The sequence below is a fragment of the Nerophis lumbriciformis genome, linkage group LG19 (assembly GCF_033978685.3).
Source record: "Nerophis lumbriciformis linkage group LG19, RoL_Nlum_v2.1, whole genome shotgun sequence".
Lineage (NCBI taxonomy): Eukaryota > Metazoa > Chordata > Actinopteri > Syngnathiformes > Syngnathidae > Nerophis > Nerophis lumbriciformis.
In genome coordinates this window covers 14,048,904-14,068,645 of record NC_084566.2, presented here as the reverse complement: position 1 = coordinate 14,068,645, position 19,742 = coordinate 14,048,904, and the positions used below count along the sequence as shown (strand labels likewise).

The 19,742-nt window shown below is 41.5% G+C and overlaps 1 protein-coding gene across 1 annotated transcript in view; it reads left to right on the top strand.

The window, feature by feature from the left end:
- Positions 1-2,930: 2,930 nt before the first annotated feature.
- The window catches only part of phlpp1 (PH domain and leucine rich repeat protein phosphatase 1), a 101,591-nt gene continuing 84,779 nt past the window's right edge, over positions 2,931-19,742 (top strand). The window contains exon 1 of the mRNA XM_061979552.2: positions 2,931-4,799. Within this exon, the coding sequence (XP_061835536.1) occupies positions 3,290-4,799 (1,510 nt within the window). The 5' untranslated portion in view covers positions 2,931-3,289. The remainder of the gene's footprint in view (positions 4,800-19,742) is intronic.

Below are 19,742 nucleotides of genomic sequence, written 5' to 3'. Positions count from 1 at the left end.
AAATATTATGTAAGATTAGTTGTGGAATGAATGGGCAGTGCGGCAGATTTTTAACCAGAAATACGAATTGTTTTGGCAATGCTTTGTGCAATTGTTTGAATCCAGAAAGTGGTGGATTAAACTGAAATTTGTTGCAGAGTTGCTTATAATTAAGTAAGTTACCTTGTGCATCCATCATATATACAACCGACCATCTACTTTTCTGCATCCAACCATCATAAAACAACGTTTTGTTCGTGTAAACTGTCACCGGTAGTGACAATGGCAACAGCGACACCCAACGGCTACTTCCCGAAACTGATTCGTCTCTTCTTCGCTCCTGACTCGGTCAAGGCAAGACCGCTGCTGCCCTCTGCAGCTTTTTTGGAGCAATTACAGTTCCCAACACAATACTCCCATTGCTATAATATGATACATAACATTCAAACAAAACACAAGTAAATATGCGCTATATATATATTTTTCCAAAATATGTACATAGAAACAATTGTTCTCTGTAATTTTCAAACAGTATTTAAGAAATTTAAAAATAACCAAAATGATTATTTAATTTCGTCTTTGATGGAGATTGTCTTTATACATGAATGTATTTTAGGTTGTGGGAAGTTTCCACGTCGAGAGGAGCCAGGTGAGGTGGTTCGGGCATCCGGTCAGGATGCCACTCGAACGCCTCCCTAGGGAGGTGTTTCGGGCACGTCCGACCGGTAGGAGGTCACGGGGAAGACCCAGGACACGTTGGGAAGACTATCTCTCCCGGTTGGCCAGGGAACGCCTCGGGATCCCCCGGGAGGAGCTGGACGAAGTGGCTGGGGAGAGGGAAGCCTGGGCTTCTCTGCTTAGGCTGCTGTCACCGCGACCCGACCTCGGATAGGCGGAGGAAGATGGATGGATGGATGGATGGATGGATGGATGGATGTTTACATGACTCTTTTGTTTTTCTTCGTCATCATTAGTAAACACAAATATATCTATATCTATCTATCTATCCATCTATCTATCCATCTATCTATCTATCTATCCATCTATCTATCTATCTATCTATCTATCTATCTATCTATCTATCTATCTATCTATCTATCTGTCTGTCTGTCTGTCTGTCTGTCTGTCTGTCTGTCTGCGTCCGTCCGTCCGTCCGTCCGTCCGTCCATCCATCCATCCATCCATCCATCCACCCATCCATCCATCCATCCATCCATCCATCCATCCATCTATCTATCTATCTATCTATCTATCTATCTATCTATCTATCTATCTATCTATCTATCTATCTATCTATATATCTATCTATAAACCAACGCGTGAACCAAGTATAGTGATGATAAATAAACATTATAAAAGTGTTTTTGGGTTCCTAGGTCACATGACTAAAAAGCTAATGACCAAATATTTCTTAAATACTGGTATACAAAAATCTGGAAAAAACAACATGTGAGCCAAATATAGTAATGATGAACAAACGTTATACAAGTGATTTTGGGTTTTTAGGTCACATGACTATAAGCTATTGACGATGGAAATTTGCTGAATTTTAAAAATAAAAATATATACATTTCTGGGAAAACAACAATGTGTGAGCCAAGTATAGTAATGATGAACAAACAATATTTTTCTTGTTTTATGGCAGGACACTCAACGTTAAAGGTGAAGTGAATTATATTTATATAGCGCTTTTCTCAAGTGACTCAGCGCTTTACATAGTGAAACCCATGATATAAGTTACATTTAAACCGGTGCGGGTGGCACTGGGTGTATATGATAGTGGTTTGGGTTTTTTAGATCACATGACTAAAAAGCTGTTGACGATTGAAAGGTGCTAAATAATAATATATAAATAATTAAATAAATAGAAAGTAATGATGAACAGACAATATTATTCTTGTTGTTTTATGGCAGGGCACTCAATGTTAAAGATGTAAATGAAAGTGATTTGTTTTATTCAGGTCACATGACTAAAAAGCTATTGACGATTGAAAGTTCCATCCATCCATCCATCCATTGCCTACCGCTTGCCCCTTTCGGGGTTGCAGGGGGTGCTGGAGCCTATCTCAGCTGCATTCCACATTCACACTCACATTCACACTATAGGGCCAATTTGCTCAATTAAAAAAAAATCTGGAAAAACCAGTGCGTGAGCCAAGTATAGTAATGATGAACAAACAAGTGGTTTGGGTTTTTCAGGTCACATGACTAAAAAGCTATTGGCGATGAAATTGTCCTCCTTGAGCCACTGACAAGTAATTTACTGACAGTCCCTTAACCACACGAGTCAGCACCGGCTAACATCCGCGGCATAACTTTTTTTTTTTTTTTTTTAATTGAACAACAAACATACATTTATACTGCACACAAAAGTCAAGGCACTTTCAACACATCAAGTTGAGCAAATCACGACATCAGCAAAACATGTCAAAGAAAGAAAAGAAAAGAAAATACAGATAGAGTATCAAATATTAAGAAATAATAATACAACTTTTTTTTAAGACAAAAGGGCTACCTAAATCACTTTAAATGTTTTTAACAAATATATCAATTTAAGAGCTTTTGTACTCTTAATCATCCTCCAAGATTTGATTGATAATTGTAAACCATTAAGCCAATTAGAAAATGTAGGCTTTACTTTCATAAATCGACATTTATGTAGAAACATTTTTGCCTGTAGCATAATAATGTTGACAAACATTTCTAAGTTACAGTCGTTTATTAAAATACCAAATGTGAACTCTTCTACATCCGCGGCATAAGCTCCCAATGCCGGCGACAAACAGTCAGCCTGGCTGGCTGTTGAATGTCTGTTGACTATCCAACTTGAAACTAACTTCACCTCGGTCTGTTTTCATGGGAGATGTAGTTTCCTATCCTCCCCCACAGCTGCGTCACACGGAACTATTGCACTACATTTCCCACAATGCACCACGTTGTTGTGAGGAGACGCCATCTTGAGTTCCCCTCATGAATTATACATCAAGCCAAGGTTTGCGTAGGAGGTCGGCCGACGTTCATTGCATATTCGAGCAGTGTATTTCTGTCCAAGCGGGACGCAGAGTCACGTCTCCGCCCTGATATGTCCCCGCGCGCACTGCCTCTTCTTTTCGCAGCGACTTTCATCGGTTAAAAAATGTTCCCTCGGATCGACGGAGGAAGGAGAGGAGTGGATGACTACCAGCGGAACAAGTGAGCGACGCCGCCTGGTTTGGTGGGAATTGACTTTGGTTTTTAAATGTAGACGCGGTCGGCGCTACCGAGTGCGCACTGTTATTTATCCCGAGAGGGGCACTTCTCGTTGGCGGACATGGAAAGTGTTCAGGCTCCAGCTGACGAAAGCGACAAGGTAATAAAGAAGCCCAGCGGCCGCCGGATTCCGGCGGACGGCGGCGGCGGGCATCTCGCTCCCTCCCCCGTGGACGCGAAGAATGGGTACGGTCTTTCCCACGCCACCCCCACGAGCAGAATGGCGGCGTTAAACGGCCGAGGATTAACCGGCAACTCCGGCTCCCTACTGCTAAGACGCAGGCGCTTGAAGAGGAACCTCAGCGCCGCCACGGCAGTGTCCGGCAGCGCCGCCTCCTCCTCGGCTGTCACCGCCGCCGCCAAGATGAGCTCGGCCATGTCCTCTGCGTCTCTGCACACCCGGAGTCTGGACCGCAAGACTCTCCTCAAGCACCGGCAGAACATGCAGCTACAAACGTCCGATCGCGAGTGGGTTCGAGCCGATCTCCACCGGGGCGCCATCCACGTCTACGACAGACTGACGTCCTCGTATCCCAGGCCGGTGCTGTGCACCGCGGACACCACAGCCGGCGAGGTCGCCCTTCGCCTGAGCAAACTCTGCGGCAAGTCGTGCTCTGTTATGCGCATTTTTAGCAAAGACAACCCCAAGCTGGACCAAAATGGCAACTGCAGCGTCAAGTATGAGTACAATTACAATCTGTGCAAGGTCAACGAAGACCTCACCATCAAATATGACCACTTGTCCGGCTTGGAAGCCACAGATTTAGGAGGTCGCACCAGTGACAAGATGAGACTGTTGCTCATGACTAATGCAGATGAGCGGCAACAGGATGGAAAACTTTTCAGCCCTGAATCAGAGTCCCAAGACAACATAACTTGCTCACTGTCAGATTTAAATTTGAACTCCAACATGGATACCCTTAATGATGATGACTCAGAGCACAGGAACGGGGTGGACAGCTACGGGCTGAATTCTGGCTCGGACGTGGAGAGCAGCGCGTTTGACGACCTCAGTTCAGGGGCCCGACTAAGCGAGCACAGGGACTCTCTCAGCGATGACATGATCTTGGGGACGGATGCGTCTATCCTCAGCCCGTCGTTCGACAGCGCCACAGAAGGCCACGATATGTACGGCAGTTCTTCGGACGAGCTGGAGCTGGACTGCCCTGTGTCCAGCCTGGATCCCATCAACCAGCTCCGCAGCAATGGTGCCAGCTACAAGCAGTGCGGCACCGGTCGTAAAGATGTGACGAACGGCCTGCCGACCAGCAGCAGCGCTGGTTCCTTGTCCAGGGATAGCTCCACGGGGAACACACCTGACATCCAGGACCCAGACAGCGGTACTGGCAAATCGCCACTGACCTCTGACCAGTATAGAAGTTCCTGCGACGAGTCCATCCCCACTTTGTATGTTCAGCTGCACGGCGAAGCAGTCAGGAGGCTTAGCCCAGAAGAGAGGCCCCTGCAGATCCAGAATGACTTTCTCTTTAAGCTTGGATTTAAGGACCCTTGGAGAGTTCAAGAGGAAGGGCTTAACACAGAAATGGGCTCCCTGTTACGTTTCTATGCAGGTATGATTTTTCATGTGCTGTGATGTTTTCTTTCACACTGAGAGGATACATTAGATTTGACTGTAGAGCTTAGTTGGAGCATGATGTTAGCAAGTGTCCAGTTGAGTCCAAACAGGACGTTTTGATTGGTGTGCAGTAGTAGTAAGACTCAGAACAAGGTTTACCTTTATTGTTTATGTTGTTTTCTTCCGGCCCGAGCGCCTTACTGCGCTCCCATGGTCACGCATGACATCACCACAAAGCCACTGCCACAACTTATGGCGCTCCGACATGGGGGCCCTGTCCAGTTTCGGCCCCATTATTATCCCCCATAAAAGGCTGAATGCCTTTGTGGTTGGATGGAGAGTAGGCTGGGGGCAGTATGGCTGAACCCCTCTCAGTCGAACCTCCGTGGTCATTGAGATGCTGTGCAGGGCCTGTCCCACTAGCCTGCAAGCACCAACACTGTCACAGTAACTAACTTCCTGCCAAGCTCGAGAAGATTTGCTCTTCCGAATGTGTCCACTTGCTTAGGCTCTCTTTCGAGCTTTTTGTCCCCGAACCTGAGGTCAAATCGCATGACACATAAGATTGTCACATGCGAGCCTGCTACCGTCTACTGGCACACAAATGTCACGTGACCTGTCGAGCATTTAAAACAAAAAAAGTGCCTTACAAATGCTTGTAGCAAGTGCTGTCAAAATTCCTTCATCATGCCTCAGCGCCGTCAACTCTTTTGGCGCACGCATCCTCCTCGTGTCTCATGACCGCTACGTCTCAGTATAGTGCCAGGAAGGAATTCCTTTAAGTTACACTCAAAGATAAACTACCCGTACTGTAAGAACGAAAGAATAACACAACCGTACTGGTAACACTGTGACGCACTGCTTCTACCAAGCACAAATTCAACTTGGCACATATGCGATTTGTTGCTTTTCCATTGTCAGAAGTTGTAGTTGTAGAAGTATTCCGGACTGTAACACTTTTTAGCACCTTTTCAGAGCTGTAGTTCAAAGCTGTATGTCTTGTTTACAGATTATGACAGTGCACATCCTTTCTTTGTTAACCCTCTGTGGACATTACATTGATTATGTTTAAAGCCCAACAGGACATAAAAGCCCTTTTAAGTCTTTGAAGGGCATAAAAACATTTCGTAATAAAAGTTTTAATCAGTTTTATGCTCAAATGTCACAAAAAAATCAAAAATGTAAAATAGAGTTGCAACGGTTATTTGATTAAATAGACAGAAAAATGTGATGTTTCTTGGAATAATTGGAACTTATACTTCGACATAGTTTCCGCCTTACTATTGTAATAGAGAGCACATGAGCGGCAGCGTGTAGGAGCCGTAACCGTTTTATAATTACTGGACACATGTTAAAAGTGAAACTTCAATGTCGATGGTATGCGTCTATTAGAAAAAAAGAAAGTTATGGCTTTCTGAAAAATCATTGTTTATTTCAACACTATTTTCCCTGGAAAATGCATGGAAGTTATAAAGTGTTTTATCCGATTACTCAATTAATCGAACAAACTCGGGCAATTATGGCAATCAAGTAATATGTCTATTAGTTTCGATTAATCGCGTAATCGGACAAAGATCGCATTTGTTGGTTTTAGGGAAATAGTTTAAATAAATTATTTTTCTGCTTGCCATTAGCTTTTATTCTTTTTTCCCATAAATTCACATCATCAACATTGAAATTGCACTTTTAATATGTGCATTTATAAAAGAAAAATGGAAAAAAAACGTACTGTTTGCCGCCACGCAGATCAGGCCAAAACAGCAAAAAATTATTGAAATGACAAAAAAGTCAGCCGTTGTTCCCCTGCGGGTTAATACATTGCTGCGTAACACATGTGAGAGGTGCACCCCACGCCAAATGAAGTTATATACTCTTTCATATAGTGACAAATTACAAACAGAAATCAAAAGGTTTTCATATAATCGAACAAAAGTTTCAAAATGAAAATTTCATATTACAATTACTGTGACCAAAATGATCATGGTTATCATTATTATTATCGTGGTATCGTGGAATGTGCTTAAAAACCCACACACTAAAATATTATAACTAAGTTATATTTTTTTTTAACAACTAAAATATATAGACACATTATTTACTTTTTTCCAGAAGAAATATTAAATATTGTTATGGCTTCATAAGAGTTATATTATTTTTAATCGAGTGTTTAAATATGTTTATCTTCTTCCATTTTAATTTGTTAATGTTTTGGTATGTTTTTTTAATAAATTCAAATTGGATGCTTACTTTGCTTCACTTCCGGACAGCTTCCGTCCTCTCTTCAGTGGTGATCTTACAAAATTTGAAGTTACAAATATAATCAATAATTATGATAAATGTTTCAGTCAGATGTTTTTACCTGGTTATGATGTAGTGTTGTTCACTTCAAGAACAAGTTACCGGTACTAGAAGTCGGCGAGAGCGGCCGTAAATTTTTGCCAACAAAAGTTGCAATGATTCTATTACTGTATATCTTTATTGTTTTCGGGAAATGGGTTGATGATGTTATACTCGTAGGTGCTTCACTTTCTTTTGTTTTGCACTGGACTGTTTGTTGTTTGCATTAGCATAGTCAATGCGACAATGCTACCGGGTGCGGGAGTGGGGTTATCGATCTTATGCCTTGTGACATGGCAGAATTGAAAAGCTATCGATATATTATCGATGTGTTCATGTTAGCATTTAAGGTAGCTAGTAAGCTAACTCTAGTCGGTCCATTAGTTTGTCAAAATGTGGTTATAAAGGTTTTTTCTGATAGATTTAATATAATACGTTAATACTAACTGCCAGAAGTTTCTCCGCGCTTATCATTATTACCGTTTATTGTTACATCCCAAAATAGGAAAGCTCACCTTGTCCTTTAATTCAACAAACCAAAATCTTATGTCTTATTTGTATTTATCTAATACAGAGGTTCTCAAACTTTTTCCACCCAGTACCACCTCAGAAAAACTCTTGGCTCTCCGAGTACCACCATAATGACCAACATTAAGATACGTAGTAGGCCTAAATATTCATTTAAAACAAGGCAGAGGTTTCATATAACAAGTATATTTAACGTTCTGGCCACTGTAACATCACATAGTTTACTAACACTCTGTTTGAATATTTAAGTAAGTGATTATTTGGCGTATCACTCGGTGTAGCCTGCGTATCACTAGTTGTACATAGTTTGAGAATCTTTGACTTAATACATGTTGTTTCCGTTGTTTACACTTCTCCATTGCCCTCTGTGTTTTTTGTGTGGAGGAGCGATTGATTAAATCATACTTCTTTATGATGTCTGTAAATCTACTCAAGGGGACTGAGCGTGCTGTGGGTTTAGACCAGGTGTCGGCAACCAACAATGTTGAAAGGGCCATATTGGACCAAAAATACAAAAGAAAAATCCGTCTGGAACCGCAAAAAATGAAATGCCTTATATAAGTCTTATAATGAAGGCAGCACATGATGTAAGTGTCTATATTAGCTATATTAGCCTACTATCAAAATGACTGTGTTGCGGGCTGACGCAAATCTTACTTGACAGAAATGTTGAAATGCAATATTTATTCTACACATTTTTACAACATTGGAAAACATTAGTAAAACTTCTCAGTGGGTGATATAACTCCTGGAAATGACTGTCTTAGAGTGGCCAAAGGTATAGATGTGTGTGTCCAAGTTAAAGGAAACTGCAGTCTGTCTTTTTCTAATGGATTTATTACAATCTTTGCAAGCTGGGTAACGTTTGCAGTGGTCTTTAACGGCACACAAACAACTTTCAGAAATGCAGCCTATAATACATACAGAGTCATGGGACATGCACATATAAATCAAAAACACAGAGGACATAAGTAAAGGAAATTTATTTAACTCAAATATATTTACAAACGAGACATGTACATCAAGCTAGCCTAAATAGCATGTTAGCATCGATTAGCTTGCAGTTATGAACTGACCAAATATGCTTGATTAGCACTCCAACAAGTCAATAATTTCAACAAAACTCACATTTGTGCATTCACGCACAACATAAAAGGTTTGGTGAACAAAATGAGACAAAGGAGTGGCATAAAACACGTCTTTCTGTCGCAGCGTCGGAGAAAGTTGTACATGTAAACAAACCACAGTGAGTTCAAGGACCGCAAAAATAGGACAAAACGGCTCTTGCCAAATACTCTCATCAGTGAAGTATGTTTAATATAAACAGTGGGATTTCTAACAATTAGGAAGGTTTGCGCCATATTTGTCCTCCTACACAAACCATATTAAAACCAAAAATATATTTTTCCACTACATTTTTCCATTTTCATAGATTTTTGAAAAATAGATAAAGCAAAGAAATCAAACAATGTACTAATATGATCCACTTAAAGAAACTCTTCAAGCTTAGAGTGTTTGCAAAGTACAAAGAAGAAGGACCGTGATAAACATTCTGAATTTATTTCATCCATCCATTCATTTTCAAGATAATCTTATTCATCTCACCATATGAAATATAACTTACTTCACCAATTATTATTATTATTATTATTATTATTATTATTTTGTTGTATTGTTATTACTTATGGAGTATATTGTCAGTAAATTGAGAACAGGAAGTGAACAAAAGTTTAACAACTGCTATGTAAAGGAAAAGGGGTATGATTAAATAAGCTCTGCATAGAGAAACTGGAAATTGTGACGTATCATGTTGTATGCATGCATGTTCCAAATAAACTCAACCTCAACCTGAACCTCAACGTCAAAGCTCCAGGGAGCCACTAAGGCAGCACTAAAGAGCCGCATGCGGCTCTAGAGCCGCGAGTTGCCGACCCCGGTTGAGACTTTTTGGATTACATTGAAGTTTTTCTATTGTTTTCTTATCATGAAAATCGGTGGATATCAAATAACTGTAGAGAGAGCGATAGCAATACTGTCGGCTACGCTGCACGTTCGTCAGTCAGGCGCCCGTGCCTGTAAATCCAGGAGAAACACTGCAATGTCACGCAGCTACAATGTCACGGTATTTACGGCACATCGCTCTCATGCTGCTGTATTTCACCATGCAGTCAGTTTGAAGTGCACGCAGTGATCTACTGGTGTTTTATGGCAAGTTCATGCACGGAGCTTCTTCCCATGTTGTTGGAGGATGGAGGCGGAGCCTGTGCAGTCATCCGAGCCATAGCGGCCGACAAATAAAAAAAAAAAAAAAAACCCATGACGCACCTCTGAAGGCGACGCCTCCAGGTCCCATGTGAAATGGCTTAACTGTGGTCACCTGAGTGCCCACTCCTCCCCACTTAACACGACTCCACTCTGCACACAAGGCCTTAATGCTTATTCAGCAGCACACACGGGGACATTGAATTGCACTTTCATACCAGTCTTTCCAGCGTGCGCTTTCTTTCGCATGGCCCCTGTTGAAAGCATGTGCGGAATGTACGCTGGCTCCTCTAGAATGTCAAGCATGTGCTGCAGAGGAAGTACAGCGAGATGGAGGGAGTGTCTTTACACATGTTGGGCCTGCTTTGAATGGCTGTCCAGGCCAGATAGTGGAGACAGTCAGCTTCAGCTGACTTTCTGTCTGACTCTCAGGCGCAGCTGCCACAACTGTAGCCCTCGGCCAAACTGAGGGCCTCCTTGTCTGCAGAGACCTTTGATACAGGAAGTCCAGTATCTAATGTATTATTGCTATGTGGCTCAAAAGGAGCACTTGTGCGGCTGTTCTTTTTTTTTTGTGCTTGACTTTTTAGTTCAGGGTGTCCTTGGATTGATCTCTACACAGGGCAGGTCGACTTTGATTTTTCAAAGAAAAGGCGAAGGAATGTTCCGAATCAGATGATGATGTTTTTCTGTGACCAGCTGAAAGAATTCACTTTTGCTCCGCGTAGACACATGCAAACAGAAAAACACGCACATGTACTGAGGGCCGCCTCGATCAAAGGGCCGCTGTCCTCTTTGGCAGGCTGACGAGTGCTCCTCTTAGAGCTTGCCCACACAGAAGCCTGTTGTAGTGCTCAACAAGCATTATTAGGCGTTTCAGGGCAGGGGACAAGAGCGCACACAATGAATACATATTAATACACACATTATTCATTGCTTGATTCCTCCTAATATTCTAGACAAGCTAAGCAGGATCTAACTACAGGTAGTAATCAGATGCTTTAGCATGTACAGTACAGGCCAAACGTTTGGACACACCTTCTCATTCAATGTGTTTTCTTTATTTTCATGACTATTTACATTGTAGATTGTCATTGAAGGCATCAAAACTATGAATGAACACATGTGGAGTTATGTACTTAACAAAAAAAGGTGAACTAACTGAAAACATGTTTTATATTCTAGTTTCTTCAAAATAGCCACCCTTTGCAGTGATTACTGCTTTGCACACTCTTGGCATTCGCTTGATGAGCTTCAAGAGGTAGTCACCTGAAATGGATTTCACATCACAGGTGTGCTTGAAGCTCATCGAGAGAATGCCAAGAGTTTTTTTTGTTAAGTACATAACTCCACATGTATTCATTCATAGTTTTCATGCCTTCAGTGACAATCTACAATGTAAATAGTCATGAAAATAAAGAAAACGCATTGAATGAGGAAAAGGTGTGTCCAAACTTTTGGCCTGTACTGTATGATGTTTGTTTGTTATACAGCATGAGGGATGATCATTGGCCTGCAACACCTCCCTGTTGGACTGTGCAGTAGCCTGATAGATACAACAGGACAAGTGCCTTTAACATTTTAACCCATACGGTACCGCTGCACCTGGTATCAACCAAATTGATTCGATTTTGATTCATATGGTTCTAAATACATCGATTACAACTTAATATTGACAGTTGAATATTGAAAATGTCCCATCTGTTACGTAATACAAATGTACTTAGTTTTCCTTTTCACTATTAACAACTTTAGATAGTTTAAACTCTTAAAAGTCTCAAAAGTATTGTAACATTTATTACTACAAATTGCATTAAGGTATTGCTTCTTGAAGTGCAAAATATTAATAGTGAATAAGTAAGCTATTCCTCTGAGACTCGTATTTTGTGAGCAAAGTTGGACAGGATTTAACGCACAGCGATCATTTTTTTGAGAGGGCAGGAAGTGTGCGCTTTCCTTTTTCGGCGCACTTGACGACCAGGCAGATGGAAATGGAAACAAAAGTACCCCCAGGATACAGTTTCCGCCGTCTCTTCAGTGTTGATCTTACAAGACTCGAAGTTACAGATATAATCAATAATAATTAGCATAGTCAATGCGAGACTGCTACCAGGTGCGGGAGTGGGGTTATCGATTGTACGCCTTGTGAATTGACATGGCAGAATTGAAAAGCTATCGATACATTATCGATCAAATTGATCATTTTACACAGCCCTACTCAACCGTACCAATATTTTGGTACTTGTGTGTTCATGTGGTCCATCCATCCATCCATCTTCTTCCGCTTATCTGAGGTCGGGTCGCGGGGGCAGCAGCCTAAGCAGGGAAGCCCAGACTTCCCTCTCCCCGGCCACTTCGTCCAGCTCTTCCTGTGGGATCCCGAGGCGTTCCCAGGCCAGCCGGGAGACATAGTCTTCCCAACGTGTCCTGGGTCTTCCCCGCGGCCTCCTACCGGTCGGACGTGCCCTAAACACCTCCCTAGGGAGGCGTTCGGGTGGCATCCTGACCAGATGCCCGAACCACCTCATCTGGCTCCTCTCGATGTGGAGGAGCAGCGGCTTTACTTTGAGCTCCTCCCGGATGGCAGAGCTTCTCACCCTATCTCTAAGGGAGAGCCCCGCCACCCGGCGGAGGAAACTCATTTCGGCCGCTTGTACCCGTGATCTTGTCCTTTCGGTCATAACCCAAAGCTCATGACCATAGGTGAGGATGAGGACGTAGATCGACCGGTAAATTGAGAGCTTTGCCTTCCGGCTCAGCTCCTTCTTCACCACAACGGATCGATACAGCGTCCGCATTACTGAAGACGCCGCACCGTGTTCATGTGGTAATAAATATTATTTGGAGGAACCAAGCTGATGATGATAAATAATGCAAGTTAAAATGCCAAGCTAATGTCATACGCTCCAGCTCATCTGCGACTATAACGAGGACAAGCTGTATAGAAGATGGATGGATAGATATAGCCTAATACAGTGTGTCTTAACCATAAGGCAGGGGCCCGTTGTTGGGTCGCCAAAAAATGTTTCTCAGCCATGGTCCGTACGGGCCGCAGCAGTACTCAGCTGTAATAGACTTAAGTTAAGGTGCGCGACCAGCTGACACACATCTGACAGGCAATTTAGATGCACATGTATTTTTTTTTTTTTTGTAATAATACAATGAGGACTATTTTTATGATATTTGAGCTGTTTTTCTAACTTATTATAGCTAATAGTACGTAAGCAATAGACTATATACAGTATATCCATTCATACAATATATCACTTAAATTTGTTTTCATGCTAAAAAAATAACTTATTTTGAAGGTGTGGCGGCATTAATCTTGCTCTGGCGTTGTGCCACGATCGTTTACATGTAGGGTGAACCCTGAACTTAATGGCAACGACTACTTCCTGGCCGAGACAACACACTGTAGTCGACCCTACTTCCATCTTACGTCTTATGTAATACAGCACAATGCTTGCAAATGAGACACGTAAGTGTAAGAAAACAAGATAACAACCGGACAACACAGCTAAGTATTAAATGTTAAATGAAAAATAATGTAATCTATTTAAAACATAAGTTCCGAAAATTGATACAGTTGAATGCCAGTATGGATTCAAATGCACTGCAGACACGATTTATAAACTGACCTGTATATCCATAGATTTAACAGGATTTCCGTACATTCCACGTTCTGGTTTAATCTCCCATGCAGTGTAAAGAATAGCTTACAGTTTGGTGTCACACAGTAATGAGATTTAACAGAGGAGGTCTATTATTCGTCAGGTAATAAAGCTGTACACTGCTCGGATGGCTCGCTTCCCAAACATAGCAGTAACAGTAACATAGCTGTGTGTGAGTGTGAGTGTGTGCGTGTGTGTGTGTAGACTTGCAAGAAAAGGAAATGACATACTGAACCCTAACACACATTGGCACCAGCTTTCCCAATAGGCCAGGGACCTTGAGTTCTTTACCAAGCCAAAGCGGTGTGCTAAATAATTTAGATTCATTAGCCTACTCAGCTTTGCAAACACATCGCATCCGAGCACGCCAGCACTTCAGCGCAGCCGTTGCGTTTTGCTCTCTACTCACACTTATTAAAGTTCTCTAGCTCTTTAATTGCACTTTCTTGTAACGGTTTGGCCTCCTTTTTTATGGGCAAAATTAATGACCACTGGCGAAAACCGGCCTAGAAACCATCAAGGTATTAATGCCTGTTCAGCGCCATGCAGGTTTTATAGCCGTGCTTCTGTGAAGTTGGACTAGATGAGTTTTAAAAAGGCTTTTCAAGTAAATCCCATGTTGTTTGCAGCACTTGGCAAGAGTAAAATTGTTTATGCGAAACTAATAGAAGCTGAGCTATCTGATGAAACGTAGCCCTGCACAAATTTCACCTGCTTGTTACAGCTGTAGAATTTATGTCATTTTTATTGCACCATAATTTGTTCTTCTCCAAACATATTTGAAATTTATTACTATTGGCTTGTTGCTGTTGTGATGCACATTTGCACACAATAAGTATTCGCTTTATTGCCTTGTGCAGCCTGTTCTCGCATTTGGCCACATGTGCTGGTGATGGATATACACAATAGGTCTCCTTAAGACCAATATCAATATGGCCAAACAGCATCATGGAAAAATAATGTGACGCTGTGGTAATTGGATAGGTACGGCGCTGCTTTTCATTTGCTGCCGTCTCACTCCTATTAATTAGGTTCGGAGGAAAGCGAGTTCGCTGCTAATGTCTGCATCCTGTGTAAACACAAGACATGTTAAAAAGACAACGATGGTTCAATTACTCTAAAAGCTCGACGGCCTTCCCCCACTCTTACCATGCGCCTTCTCAGAGGAGGCGGTGCTGCTGACGTGATGACTTAAAGGACTCTGCAGGGTTTTAAAGGCTTAATGAAGCTCCCGGCTTTCTTCCCGGCCCGGCTCATTGGTGGCTGTTAAAGCAGAGAGAACCACTCAGTCTGTCATCTTTGAGCCGTCTTGTGTGTCTTTATTCGTGCCGCCTGCAATAGCAGGTTACACTACATTGTGCATCTCCCTGACCAGGCTGATGGCGAAGACAGCTTTTTGTTTTGCTACTTTTTATGAAGGGCCCCGTTACATTCATTTAGTCGTTTTATAAAACATATTCGTACAATGTGTGTCACCCTAAATTTTGACCAATAAGCTTCTAAAACTCATCGGTTGTGTTGATTTTGCCTTACTTGACAGTAGGGTTGCGCAATATAGACAAATTTGGCCGACAATAGTTTTTAATACTATCAATTATATCGTGATAATGCATGTTAATTACACATTTGAACTGTGTGACGCACATTTTTGCCTCCATGGCTGCAAATAAACTATATAGCTAAAAGTGCTACACTACACACCATAGAATGTTATGCTAACCGCTAATTATAGCAAAAGTGGGCAGATCAATAAAAATATCGATAGTAACGATAATAAGTATTATATCAGTGTGTGGTCGATATTACAGTGGTTGGATATTTTTTATTCTCACAAAATATTTTGCCGTTTTCATTATTGTTTACAATCTGAGGAAATAAGTCCCTGGACACAGGAGGGCTTTCAAGGGCAAAAACCAAAGGCATTTAGATCTCAGCCAATAGTAGGAAATAGGAATGTAATGGTATTATAAATACCGCGGTATTCTGGCTTCAAAGTCTTCTCAAAAATACCGTGACGTGTGACGGTATCAAACGAAAACTTGCTGAGTGTAGTTTTTTTCTGGCCTTTTTGGCCGGGTCTGTAAATCAACTCCATCTCCCAAAATCCTCTGTACAGCGAGGGACCAGCAAGGTGGGAGCGTTGACTGAAAGGAATTGTTTTTTTGGACTTTAAATATGTCCATAACTGGTTGAGTTATGTTGCTGACAGACATACAAACAAGCCCAGGCGAGAACATAACTTATTTGGCGGAGGTAAGAAAGAATTTTCAGTCTGCAAAGCGAAGCGCGCCACTTTCGTTTCGACCGTTTTTACAAGGCGACACAGAGCCAGCCGATCGCCGTGCCTCTCACGTCGGGAAATCACCCCAAAAAATGTTCAACGTGGGAAATAAGAGTAAACTAAAAAGCTACCTGATACATCCTGGGCTGGAGCCCATTCCAGCTGCACTCCGGCAGAAAGTAGGGCTGGACAAGTCACCACCTCATAAACCGTCACACTGAAAATATATTTGAAGAAAGCAAAGCCAAACATCAGTTTGTGAGGTATTTACATTATTGTCAGTTTAATTTTCTGAGAAACAACATTTTCCGGACTGATTTGAAAAAATTACCACTGCTTTTCATCATGTAAAAGACATTAAACTGTACATTATTGTTACACTAGATGTTTATATTGTTAATTTAAGGAAGTCAATTGTAAGTTATTGTTTTAAAAATTTCTTGAAACAGTAAATGTTCCTGCACAATTATTTTTTCTTAGAATTACTTGTTTGTCGTAATAAATATGACTCAAACATTTTCACACTATGTTTGTGTTCAATTACATAATGTTTATCCTAAACCTTCCTGCCACTTCATTTAACACACTATAGCATTTTACCAAGCCTTTTTTGTAGACATATACCACAATAATATCGTACCACGAGATTTGATACCGTTACATCACTAGTAGGAAATAATTAAAATATTTATTTTAAATTATATACCGCGATCCTGTCTGATTATAATTGTGATTTAAAATGGAATTATTGAATAATATTGAACATTTTGAAGTATCAATATCAGCATTGGGGACCAATACTGCCCGTGTAACTACTATGGCATGAAAGCAATACCTAAATTTGTAGTATTGCCCGTAACTAATTAAAAAAAGCCAAAAAACAGGAATAAGTGCTTAGTACATTTTGACAGAGTTTAGATATAACCGTCCTGCAGGGATGATACTTACTTAAGAAACTTACTTTATTCGTCGCTATGGAGGCAAAGATTAGTGATTTGGTAAATGGTAAATGGGTTGTACTTGTATAGCGCTTTTCTACCTTTTTTTAAGGAACTCAAAGCGCTTTGACACTGTTTCCACATTCACCCATTCACACACATACATTCACACATTCACACACTGATGGCACACTGATTTAGAAGTAGCTAAAACACTGCTGACTGGTTGGACGTTCGCCGCTAGCTAGCTAGCCATGTCTTAAAGCACCTCTTCATAAGGGCGTGTCAGTGTTATAATTTCACCTTTATCTTTAGTTTTTAGGCCGAAATGCATCCGTTCTACATTTTGTGTCTACACACTGTGTTTGCTTGTAAGTACTTTGTGATTGTGCGCTGCCAAACATGCTCCTCTGCTCGTAAAACCAGCAATGTCACGACGTGACGATGCGCCGGTACTTTTCAAACAGAGTATATTACCGTTTTTGATTCATTAGTACCGCGATACTATACTAGTACTGGTATACCGTACAACCCTAGTAGGTACCTTACCTCTCGCTAGTGGCCGGAGTAACAGTGTGAGCATGATGCTGTGTCACTACACCAGAAAAGTAGTTCCTCGGTGGGAGATTTTACAATAACAATGTCGCTGAAGCTTGGTTAATATCCAGGTCACAACATGTAAATGGAATGTTTTTTAGAGGGCTTTATAGGCGGAATAAATAATTACCTCGTTAGCCGCCTCATGCGAGCAGATTGTTTTCTGTTTAGAATGCACAGAAAAGACAATGGCTTGAACTCTTGTTTCACATAGGAATTGTGGATGTATGGCAAAATAAAATAAAGTGCAGTTTTTCTTTAGCGTGACGTAACTTTTGAGGCATATTCTTGTGTAATATTCGGTGCACCAGCGGTTGTTTTTATGGGCCGACGGAGTTTACCAAGCAAGGCAGCACCATCCTCCCGTCCATGTCCTCACCTGACATCTGCATCTAATGGTCTCTAAACGGCCCATCGCTGAGTCGTTATATAATTGCCTAATCAGATTTCACACGTTCCACAGATCAAATTCAATACGCCTGTGTGCCCCCTGTGACTTTTTATTTCTATTGTATTTATTTTTTAAAGTGTGCGTGCCTGAGATCAGAGCGAGTACGTGGACAATCAAAGAATGGAATCATGCATCTGCCGTCACGTGTCGGCGTCACGTGCGGCGACGGCGCTCTTAAATAATAATAAAGTGTGTCTCTCTCCGCCAATGGCTACTGAGGCCGAGAGGGCGGCGGTGTCGGTGCGAGCCAGGGGGACTATTTTCTGTCTAATATAGATTGCCTCCTTGGCTGACATCCTCCCACCCGCCACTTTTTCTGCTCTCGCTCCCGTTCTCAATTTCTCCCATGATCGATCCCCCTCCCTCGGCGCTCACTATAGCTCTCCTCAGATCTCCTCCTCCTGCACACCCGCTGACAGTTTGCATTTATCTTCCCATATCTCTCTTATCACTCCAAGCTTTTTGTCCGAACAATAAGTGGTCACCGCTGTGCACTAAGAAAATTGATAAAAGGCAAATCCATTAACAGTGATTGTTTTAAGTCTATGTCCCCCCGCTTCTTCTCGTTTGTAGGTTGCACAAGGGAAGGTGGCACGGAAGAGTGACCCTTAACTAAGGATGTGCGGATCGATCAGATGATTTTCGTGAAAATACATGTGATCAGACTTTTCCGGGTGCTAGCAGCTATCTATATGTCTTCGTTCACAGCGTCGAGCCGCTCCCCTAAACAAGTAATAATCACCTCCATTACGGCAAATAAATTGGAAAACTACACTTTTTTTTTTTTTTTGCCCATCATCCACAATCCCTTTGTGAGACAAGAACACACATCGTTCTCTTTCCTGTGTATTTGAAATAGTGAAAAATTGCTAGCATGAGGCAGCTAACAATCCATGTAATGGAGAGTCATCTACGTTGCGTCCGGAAAGTATTCACATAGCGCTTAACTTTTTCAACATTATGCAACAGCCATAGTCCAAAATGGAATAAATTCATTTTTGTCCTCAAAATTCTACACACAATACCCTATAATAATAATGTGAATGTATTATAAATAAATGATAAATGGGTTGTATTTGTATAGCGCTTTTCTACCTTCAAGGTACTCAAAGCGCTTTGGCACTACTTCCACATTAAAATAAATAAAATCACATGTACAAACCCCGTTTCCATATTAGTTGGGAAATTGTGTTAGATGGAAATATAAACAGAATACAATGATTTGCAAATCCTTTTCAACCAATATTCAATTGAATGCACTACAAAGACAAGATATTTGATGTTCAAACTCATAAACTATATATTTTTATTGCAAATAATAATTAACTTAGAATTTCATGGCTGCAACACGTGCCAAAGTAGTTGGGAAAGGGCATGTTCACCACTGTGTTACATGGCCTTTCCTTTTAACAACACTCAGTAAACGTTTGGGAACTGAGGGGACACATTTTTTAAGCTTCTCAGGTGGAATTCTTTCCCATTCTTGCTTGATGTACAGCTTAAGTTGTTCAACAGTACGGGGGTCTCCGTTGTGGTATTTTAGGCTTCATAATGCGCCACACATTTTCAATGGGAGACAGGTCTGGACTACAGGCAGGCTAGTCTAGTACCCGCACTCTTTTACTATGAAGCCACGTGATGTAACACGTGGCTTGGCATTGTCTTGCTGAAATAAGCAGGGGCGTCCATGGTAACGTTGCTTGGATGGCAACATATATTGCTCCAAAACCTGTATGTATCTTTCAGCATTAATGGCGCCTTCACAGATGTGTAAGTTACCCATGTCTTGGGCACTAATACACCCCCATACCATCACAGATGCTGGCTTTTCAACTTTGCGCCTATAACAATCCCGATGGTTCTTTTCCTCTTT